At 44.0% G+C, this 10,735-nt stretch overlaps 1 protein-coding gene across 1 annotated transcript; it reads left to right on the top strand.

Moving 5' to 3' along the window:
- The first annotated feature begins 221 nt into the window (after positions 1-221).
- On the top strand, positions 222-7,918 carry gucy2d (guanylate cyclase 2D, retinal). The gene is made up of 18 exons (XM_076020475.1): positions 222-1,112; positions 1,203-1,504; positions 1,591-1,963; positions 2,073-2,157; positions 2,244-2,352; positions 2,456-2,575; positions 2,675-2,755; positions 2,877-3,053; positions 3,133-3,289; positions 3,393-3,542; positions 4,034-4,182; positions 4,280-4,443; positions 5,145-5,337; positions 5,883-6,057; positions 6,434-6,532; positions 7,377-7,471; positions 7,569-7,651; positions 7,781-7,918. The coding sequence occupies exons 1-18, from the start codon at positions 245-247 to the stop codon at positions 7,863-7,865; spliced, it is 3,465 nt and encodes a 1,154-aa protein (XP_075876590.1). The 5' UTR covers positions 222-244; the 3' UTR covers positions 7,866-7,918.
- Positions 7,919-10,735: the final 2,817 nt, after the last annotated feature.

Raw genomic sequence — 10,735 nt, forward strand, 5'->3', positions numbered from 1 at the left:
TTAAATGTCTCAATGGCAGAAGAAAGCAAATCGCTCTGCAGTGGCATTTCTCAGGGTGGCTAAATGTTTCTCTTGCTCTCTCGCCTGCAGTGATGGCTCGGGGTTCTCTCATCACCTGTCCGGCTCTGGACTAGAGGTCTGCTGAGTGCCTAGGGGGAGAGTCCTGGCCACAAAGACGCTCTCTGTCACACTTATCACCATAAACACCTGTCTGTTGAGAGCATCAGAATAGCTGGGTGAGGAAATGGCAAGCCACAGAGACCCTCGCTTTCTGCACAACCTCTCCTACCACCCACGATGGCAGCGCAGTTCGGTGAAGGCCAAGAAAAAAAGACACATGCACTCACTGGCCGTGATCAATTACGGCAAGTCTAGTCCATTTATATCATTAGCAACCTCACCATCCTCAGGATCGGACCGGTTCAAACCGAAGTTGCCATCGTCCTCTGTGCTGCGCTCCTTCAATTGGCTAAGGAACTGGTTCATTTTAGCTTTACTCATGTTGACATACATCCCCTGTCAAGCCTGGGCGACCACTTTCAAGATGGCCCTAGTCGGACCCTGGACATGTGACCTCTTGTACTCAAAGGCCCTCCCTGACATAGCTGCACGCCTTGCCACCGCCCGCATTAACAAGGACCCCTACCTCAACAAAGGCTACTGGTATGACTACACGCTGATCAACGAGGACTGCAAGTCCTCCCGCGCCCTTGCTCGATTCGCAGAGTTGGAAGGTTATGGTGCTGCTTTCCTGGGCCCCGCTAACCCAGGCTACTGCCCCTCGGCCGCCCTATACGCCAGAGAGTGGGATGTTGGGATCCTCTCTTGGGGGTGCCTCAAGCCGGACATGAACAAAGGAGGGATGTACCCCACCTACCTGCAGCCGCTGCCACTGTCGTCCCGCGTGCTCTTCGCCGTGCTGAGGTACTTCCGTTGGGCTCATGTTGGGATCATCTCGGAGAACACGGACCTGTGGGAGGCCACCGGACACGAGCTGGCGTCGTCCCTGAGGGCCCTCGGCCTGCCCGTCAAGCCAGTGGTCACCATGGGGGACGACAAGGATGGGCCTCTGAGGGCACTGACAAAAGTGCGGGAAACTGACCGGGTCAGAGGTGAGTGGTGAGATGAAAGGGTGGCCGACTGGGTCACATTCCACGTGAATTGCGCAAATGACCGAGTTTGTGTCTTTCCTCCGTCCACAGTGATTATCATGTGCATGCCCTCCGTGCTGATTGGGGGTCAGACTCAGTACAGCCTGCTGACGACGGCCCTGGCCATGCGGATGATAGACCGCGGATACGTGTTCATCCCCTACGACAGTCTCCTGTACTCACTACCTTACAAGGACGCTCACTACTATTCCCTTGGCAATGACACCAAACTGCGAAAGGCTTACGACGGCGTCCTCACCATTACTATGGACTCAGGTGAACGCAATTTCTTTGAGGCCTTCAAAGATGCTCAGGACAGCTATGAAATCCGGAGCAGCGCCACTCCGGAGCAGGTGAGACCTTTGGTCGAATACGATAAAGTACAGACTGGAGAATCAGAGAAAAGAAACACTCAAATGATTTCTTTCTCCTCTGGCAGGTTTCACCATTTTTCGCCACCATCTATAACATGATGTACTACACGGCCATGGCCACCGAACAGGCACGCGCCAGCAGAGGCCGATGGGTCACCGGTCAGATCCTTGGTGACAGCAGAGGAGGTTTTGACTTTGAAGGCTTCAATCAGCCCCTGACGGCTGGAAGAGACGGTGAAGGCATGCAGGCTCGCTACGTGGTGCTGGACTACAGCGGCATGGGTTCCTCACTTTACTCCACCCACATTTTGGATGCCGCTAATACATACGGCAGCACCGGGAGTTTGAAGTATCTGGGTCGTTCCATCCATTTCGCCGGCAGCACTCCCTACACAGACTCAGGCTGCTGGTTTAGTCCATACTTTGCTTGCAGTGGGGGTGCGTATGCAGCATCAAATACACTAATACAGTAGCAGTTTTCTGATTTCATTTGACCATATCTATAAAAAAAAATCTAACCTGTCTTTTTCTTCTTTCTTCCCCTCAGGAATTGATACAGTTACGCTCCTCTTTCTTCTTCTTTTGATCATCGTAGCGACTGCATTTGGAGTCAACTTCCTCCTGACTGTCAAGTGCGTATGTGAAAAAATAAGGAATTTCTAAAGTGTTGTTTGTGGGAAATAGATTCACACATTCTTGGTATTTTTATTTCTCTAAGGCGAAGCGGTCGTGTTGGGTTCAGTTTTGGAGGCAGTGGCGGCGGGTCAACAAAAGTCATACTAACCCTGGACGACTTGATCTTCATCAACACTCAAGTCAGCAAGAGGGTCAGTTATGATTTTTTTTTGTTTAGTCTCGCTGTTAAAATATGATGTTGAGCTGAAAAAGGCCTGTTGCTGACCCCGTGATCTGTTGACTGTCTGTGAGCAGAAGATCAACGACGAGAGTATTTTGAGGAGTCAGCTCGATATGAAGACGCCACACCACTCAGTGTCCGGTCGCAGCTATTTAGCCTCCACACCAGACAGTTCTAATGTGGCTGTGTTTGAGGTGAGGCTATACTTGTTGGGCTTCTTTTTTTTTTTTTTTTTTTAATAATGTTACAGTTTTTTGACTGCAAGACTCTCTCTGTGTATCTTCATGACTCAGGGCGACTGGGTTTGGTTAAAGAAATGCCCTGCTGGATGTGTTTCAAATGTCAGCAGCAGCACTGAAAATATATTTGTCAAGGTAGGTTCACCACTGCATATGAAACACTTCAACAAAATCTGCTGAATTATTAATGGAAACCTCACATAAGGCTTAAATCCAGAGGTTCATAACTTTGTTGCTTCCGACGTGTCCCACTCAGCTTCGAGACATGAGGCACGAGAACATCAACCTGTTCCTGGGGTTGTTCTTCGACTCTGGTATATTTGGCATCGTGACAGAGCACTGCACCAGGGGCAGCTTGGAGGACCTGCTCATGAACGAGGAAGTGCGCCTTGACTGGATGTTCAAGTCGTCACTCTTGATGGATCTGATTCGAGTAAGAAAATAAGATTGTGATTCGTCTCCACCTCTGTCATGGCCTCGGCAGTCACACACTCTGCGCTTGATGTTCGCAGGGGATGAAATACCTGCACCACCGTGACATCATCCACGGACGGCTCAAGTCCCGCAACTGCGTGGTGGACGGGAGATTTGTGCTGAAGGTCACTGACTACGGGTTCAATGAAATTTTGATCGGCCAAAGCATTGACATGGATGAGGAAAAACCCGAGGGTATGTTGACCAACCATTACAAAAACAAACAAAAAAAAAAAACAGCTGAATAATCATTGGCTTCTCTTCGTGTTGGTTGTCTTTCTTTCTTTTACCACTACAGACCTTCTCTGGACGGCTCCTGAGCTGCTGCGAAACCCCAGTCAGAGGACGAGAGGCACTTTCCTGGGAGATGTCTATAGCTTCGCCATTGTTGCGCAGGAAGTCATCAGCCGCTCCGCACCATTTTGCATGCTTGACATGCCGACCAAAGGTGAGAGATGATGAGAGGCTGCGAGCCACGTAGGATTCTCTTCATAACAGAGAGCACAATGTTGGTCACTCATGAAAGACACAGTTAAAGCCTGGGTGTGCCTAGTGTATCAAAGTGTGATATAGAACCAGCCATAGAGACAATGGTGGTCTGATCTTGACATGTACCACAAAAATTGAAATGTTGAAGTGTGCACGTTTTTTCCCACCTAAGCAATGAAAGTAAGGACATATAGAAGCTAATGGCTATAAGTGACAGATCTGTGGTGATAATATCATGGTTGCAGGCAATGAACCCCTATTGAAGTCTCAATTTGAGGAGCAGTGAAAAATAGTGATGGCAACGCTGCACTGCTGTCTGCTATAACTGCCAATGAGAATTGAATTATTTGACAGGATTGCGCGCTTCATGGTTTGTGGTCATTCCTTATTGCCAATGACACACAAGCCTAATATTTGTGTTCTCTTTCTTGTGTGGGTGCACACTGACAGAGATTATCAGCAAGGTCAAAGAGCCTCCTCCTCTGTGCCGACCCATTCTGTCCGTGGATGAGGCTCCACTGGATGTGATCCAGGTGGTGAAACAGGCCTGGAGCGAGGAGCCGGAGAGGAGGCTTACGTTCGAGGAGGTCTTCAAACAAGTAGGACACAGTCTTGTAAAGAATTGCATCTTTCTAACAGAGCAAAGCTGGCAACTCTGGAGTGTGACAACTCTGTTGCGTCTCTGTCACGTTGCAGTTCAAGAGCATTACCAAAGGGAAGAAGACAAACATTATAGACTCGATGCTGCGCATGTTGGAGCAGTACTCATCCAACCTGGAGGACCTGATCAGGGAGAGGACAGAGGAGCTGGAGGTGGAGAGGCAGAAGACAGACAAACTGGTGGCTGCTATGTTGCCCAAGTGAGTAGATGACCGTGTTTTTGACAAAACCGTAGTTGTTAAGAATCAGTAGGAAGTGATGGAGGCGAGTAGGATGTGAGCAGAATTACAGAAGAATAAATAAAGCTACTTGTCTCTAACTTTCTCCAAGTGGTTGAATTTGAAAAAATAAGTTATTTTGGGTTATTCTCTCCTCACTGGTGTGCAGCACTGCATATGGTATCATATTTAAAGCTGCTCCAACATTGCATACATTATACTCTCAGTTTGAGTCTGTAATTACTGGTTAACCTGTTGACCTCGACGATTTTTTTCCATCTTTAATAATAATAATGATAATAGATTGGAAGTGTCTTGCCCAAGGACACAACGACAGACTGGAATGGAGCAGGATTTGAACTGGCAGCCGTTTGATTATTGGACAACCTGCTCTACCTCCTGAGCTACAGTCACCCAAATCAAATTGGGGGCTGCTGAGTACACAGTGCAATGCTCTTTGCCTCACTTAATTTGTATTTTTTTATGCAACATGAAATAAGAAAAATATGTTCAATGATTGGAAATGGCATCAGGCTGACGGTGCTTTGATTGCATGTCATGTTCACAAACTAAGTCAGTACCTTTGTTAGCGGTACTTGTTTCTCCGAACAGGAAGCAGTAACAATGGATCATGAAAATCTAATATGTCAGATTAATGTTATTAACTTGTTGTTCTCCTACAGGTCGGTAGCCCAGGCACTGAAGACGGGTAAACCTGTCAAACCAGAACACTTCAACGAGGTCACTCTGTACTTTAGTGACATTGTGGGTTTCACCACCATCTCAGCTCTCAGTGAGCCCATCGAGGTGGTTGACCTGCTCAATGATCTCTACACACTGTTTGACGCCATCATTGGACTGCATGATGTCTACAAGGTGAGTCAATTTTCCAATGTATGTGTATGTGTATATGTACAATGCATAAGTATTTGTCACACATGGAATATTGAAAGTTTGAAAATTAGTGCTTTTGTAAACACATTTTTATAAAAGTCCTATATTTTAGATATTGAGTATATTCCAAATAAAACTATCCAAAAAGCAGAGATCAGTCCTGTGTCTTCCAGAAAGGAGTTTTAGCTTTGGCAAAAACGGATAACTTTTTTTTTGGTATCTCACACATGTTTGGAAGGGAACAAAAAACATGTGGATGTGGATCTGAAATGTTCTCATAGGTTTGAGTTTACTGACTGGCGACATATTTATTAAATATAAGAGAATTTTGTGTGATACTCGGTTAAAATTTGTATTCATTCATTTTTGTTAAGATTAACTGTTTGCATTTGTTGTTAACATAAGACCGCCAACTACTTTTTGTGTGGTTCAAAATTGACAAAGAATCTACATTTTTACACATTCAAACAATGAAGAGAGCAGGGAATCACACCTCTGCATCCCTCTCTGACTTCTTTGGCATTTAGGTGGAAACAATTGGAGATGCCTACATGGTGGCTTCCGGAGTCCCCAACAGGAATGGCACCCGTCATGCAGCTGAAATGGCCAACATGTGTCTCGACATCCTTCACTGCATTGGGACCTTCAAGATGAGACACCTGCCCGAACTTAAAGTCAGGATCCGTATAGGTCTGCACTCCGGTAAGACTTTTATTTTGATTTCCTCTAATGACGCGACTCAGCGGTTGCTCTATACCTCAACTTTGTGCATACGATACGTGAAATGGCAAGAAACAAGAGTGAATGCAGCGACAGCAGAGGAATAGAAATACAGGGACTCAATCTGCTAACGCAGGGGAGTATTTTTACCTCCTTTATCCTTGTCTGGGACATATTCCTGGAACAGCAAAACGCTATCCACTTAGAGAGCTGTCATCCAATTAACACACTCTATACCTTGACATTCTCACTCTATTGCATCCTTAAAAACAATATTAATCATATATATAAAGAGAGTATGATAAAGTAAAACTTAAAATGAGCTTTTCTTGTGTTGATTTGTGCTTTCTGTATACAGGCCCCGTGGTAGCCGGAGTGGTGGGTCTGACCATGCCCCGGTACTGTCTCTTTGGAGACACAGTGAACACAGCGTCTCGGATGGAGTCCACGGGCCTGCGTGAGTGTCCTGTCCTTCGTTCCACTATTCATACAGATGTCATTTTACCAATCAACCTTTTTTGACACAATAAAATGCGAGGACAACTGCCTGTGGTGTGAGTGCGCATGCTGTTTGTGGTTAAACAGGGCTTTAAAGTAGGGCACTCGTCCCTAATCCTTTAAGACTATCAGCAGAATTAGAGGCCAATTTGAAGTTTCACTCTAAATGTCGTCAATGACCAAGATTGCCTCTGCTATCTTCCGCATGGCGTATAAAAAAAAACAACAACCTGGGTATTAAAAACTTAAGGCACTTTGCTTACGCTTGAAAGTAGGTCTCAAATTTGTGATGCTATTCACAACAGAGACATTTTTTGTGACAAATAAAGAGAACAAGTCAGTATCTGCCAAAGATTAGCACACTTTCTATTATGACGCTGAGCTTCCCAAAAGCATTACTTTGTTTTTTTTGTTTTGTTTTAGCTTTTTTCGTTCAGCACACAAAAATCCTTCACACCAGGTCTTATCACTGTACTGAATTAGTTTTTTCTGTGTTATTTTTTAAAAAGTTACATTAACTGCAAATCCCATTTGAAAAGTTAAGCCAACTGGTCTGTTGCACATTTGATGTGATATTTGAAGTAACAAATACATTTATTGCATTACCATAAGCATTCCTTTGGGGCAAACATAATCACGTGTTCTCTACTGCCATCTTGTGGTTGAGTATAGAGCGAGAGCATTTTAACTTTTAGCGTCTCCCAGAATCATTTAGGAGGTCAGAAAGGTTCAAGGCCAGGGCAGATTAGCCATGCATAGCTGATATAAAAGCACTAAGTGTTTTCCTGCGTCTGTCGTCTCAGCTTATAGAATCCACGTCAACCAAAGCACAGTCGATGTCCTCAACAGCTTGAAACTGGGATACAAGATTCAAGTGAGAGGCCTCACAGAGTTAAAGGTAAACACAAAAAGCAATGGTGGTACAAAGAAAGTATGAACTCTGGCATGGACATTCTGATGATTTCTAAATAATGTGAATGATGATTCAATTCTAGGGGAAAGGAATTGAGAACACTTATTGGTTGGTGGGGAGGGAGGATTTCAAGAAGCCTCTGCCCATCCCTCCTGATCTTCAAGGGTAACACGCCTTCTTCCACTTGCATATGCACCGCTGTGATTCACCTGATTTAATCCATAAGCAGTTCCATTCATTTCCTTAAACAGTACATTGACAACAGTAATAAAGCTGAGTTTGTTGTTGTTGCAGGGGAAGCAATCATGGAATCGCTTTAGAGGAAATACCTGTTGATAGAAGACAAAAGTTCCTGGATCGACAGAAGAAGATGGGTTAGTCTTTCTCGACTTCTCTTTTGTAGTTGGTCCCACGGAGCGAGAGGTGAAAACATTCTTTTGAAGAATGAAAACAAACCATGCATAAATGAGGCACCGAACATTGCAGCATCCGGTCACAGTGTAACACAATTCAACCTTCAAAATGAATTGCGGCGCCATGTCTGCACCAGCGAGGGTCTTTTCTGTTCTAGTTTTAGCACATCTGTGCCACGATAAGTGCTGCTTCTGAGGGCAGAAAAAACAAAACAGAACAAACAAAAAAACAAACAAATAAAAACCAAGCCAAAGGAGGCGGTAGTTCTTGGCTTAGATGTGCAGTCCAACTGCACCTAACAACACAGCATCACCTGTAACACCTGTGCGTTTCATGTACTGTATGTATTTATACTTATCTTTGTGTTTTTGTCAGAAAATGGGAATCATTTTGTCTGTCATTCAATCTGTGTTGCACTTTCTTTATAATGAAACAGGATAATCACACAGGATAATCATAGTTCAAGACTCACTGCTTATGATGAGGATATCTGTGACTTTGCTTTTGTCGATGATATTCATGAAAATTCCAAAGTCTTTGTAAACTCCTACTGCTGTAACACATACATTCATTTCTAGGTCCTTCAACTTTGCATCCTATTCATGTAAACAGATTTTGGTTGATTTCAATCTAATGCTAATGATGAGCATGAGAAAGTATTTTTGTTTCAATGTTTAGTAATTGAACATGGTTAGGCCATGTTCAATTACATGGCCTAAAGTTCCAACATTTATGACTAACCATACTTAGAGACTGACACAATTATTCAGCATGTCTTTTTTGTTTTGTTTTTCATGGCCTGAGTCTGCAATGTTTTTAACGATGGGTGTTATTGCTTCTAACATCATGCTGACATTTTCAATCAAAACAAAGGAGACATACGGACGTATGCAAAGAAGATCCATGCCATTGTTCCTTGACAGCAGTGCTATTATGACCCATTACTGAAACATGGTACATGCATGACTGAATACACTGTCCAGCATGATGCCCGCTCAGCAGGCTATTAGTGGGACGGCAGCAGAAAGATCTACATTTGTCTTTTGCTCTGCATGGATATCCAGAATGTCTCGGTCAATTGACCGAATTGATCAAGCTTAATATTGCGCTTCAGCAGTTTGTGCCCTTCCACGTGTATTGCCATCTTTTAGAGCAGAATGTCTGGCTGTGTCTGAGAGCTTCCAGGCTATAACTTCCTTTCGGAGCCCCAAACAGTGGCTGTAACTATGGGTCCTCTGAGATGAAATGTTCAGCAAGTCCTTGCTCGCTTAACCCCCAGGGATCGGAGATGAAATTTGGGTGGGATGACAGATGACCAGACTCACTGGTCTTTGGCCTGGGGATGTGTATATACTGTAAATTTGTACATATCAGCTTTGCGTCCAGCGCAAAGGACTTTTTAGGGGGCTCCCCCCCTCCCTGTGCTTGCGTTCCCAAAAGCCCTGAAAGAAAAAGAAGACGTCAACAGAGCACAGGAGTTTAATCATAGTGCAAGAGAAGCTATCTACTGCACCATCTGTAGGCTCTGTGATTGTTTGCTGCAGCAGTGGTATTGAAGCAACAATAGACAGGCAATGTCAAGGTGTGATTTGGCATCCACTGCTATCCACGTCCGACGCACACGACTTGTTGCAGGAGCTCTGAAAATCTAAAAGCAAAATGGGCATCTGACGAATTGATTATCAGGTTGCATGTAAAGGAATCTTCAACACGACTGAGTGTTTAGCACCAGCTCTGGCTCCTCTAGCGCAACTGAATCTATGAAAATTAGGAAAAGGTAGACTTCAGAACAAATTAGGGAAATCGGGAAAAGCTCTGTGAACGTTTCTGTCATGGGTATCTCAGGACAACATAAATTATTCTAAGTAGAAATTAATTTTTTTCTTTCTAGATTTTTAATAAATTTGCCAAATAGATTTTATCCAAACTGAATGGAATGTATTGTTCATTTTGAAAGTTGAAATCAATATGTTTCTGTAAATAAATTCTGGTTTTAGTGTAGATTTTGTCTTGGTGTGTTTATTTTCCCCACAGGTGTTCTGCTCCAATTCATATGAAGAAAAGATGGGCTGCCAAAGCCGAATCACACGTTTACACAGACTCACTAGAAACAAAACTGACCAGAAGCTTATGATTTTCAACAGTGATTGAGAAGCACCGGGATGATTGATTCGCTCACATCAGCTTTACATAATGCATCTTCTGTGCAATATGCTGCCAATCACAAACAGACCACTGACAGTTTTTTGTCACAATATCATCCTGGACAAATGATGATAAATGTGATTTATGATGTTTACTAAGTGGATTTCCTGTTGATATGCCAGCAGGTTCACTGCATTTGAGTTTTATTGTTGATCTCACAACAAAGCCAGACAACACTTTGCATCGATGTTACATAAAAGCGAAGATAACCACTTTAAAACACTCAACGTAATTTCTGTTGTGACAAACTATATTTGCTTCGGAGGCACTTTAGAAGCAGCTCAGACTAGAACAACAACAGGATGATGTTTTGAAATGTGACTTTTGAAATGATTAAAATTAGACCGGGAGGAGATCACATCGTCACTGCTGTCAGGTGTGTCTACGAGCGATATCGGTGCCCTGAGGACAGTGTCAGCTCTGAAGCAATTCTTATTTCTGCCATTAACTGGGGTTGCTGTGAGGACAATGTGATCCGTTCAACAGGCTGCACTGCCAAAGCTTTTTTGGCACTTCGGTGGTGCAATCGCACCCCTGGGATACAATCACAGACTGCATCAAGTGACAGAACGACAGACTTTAATTCTGAGCGTCACTCCAGTTTATGTGGCTGCGGATAACAAATAATTT

This window comes from Nelusetta ayraudi, unplaced genomic scaffold, assembly GCF_046127955.1.
Source record: "Nelusetta ayraudi isolate G7.1 ecotype Tasmania unplaced genomic scaffold, CSIRO-AGI_Nayr_v1 ptg000011l, whole genome shotgun sequence".
In the NCBI taxonomy this organism is placed as follows: Eukaryota; Metazoa; Chordata; class Actinopteri; order Tetraodontiformes; family Monacanthidae; genus Nelusetta; species Nelusetta ayraudi.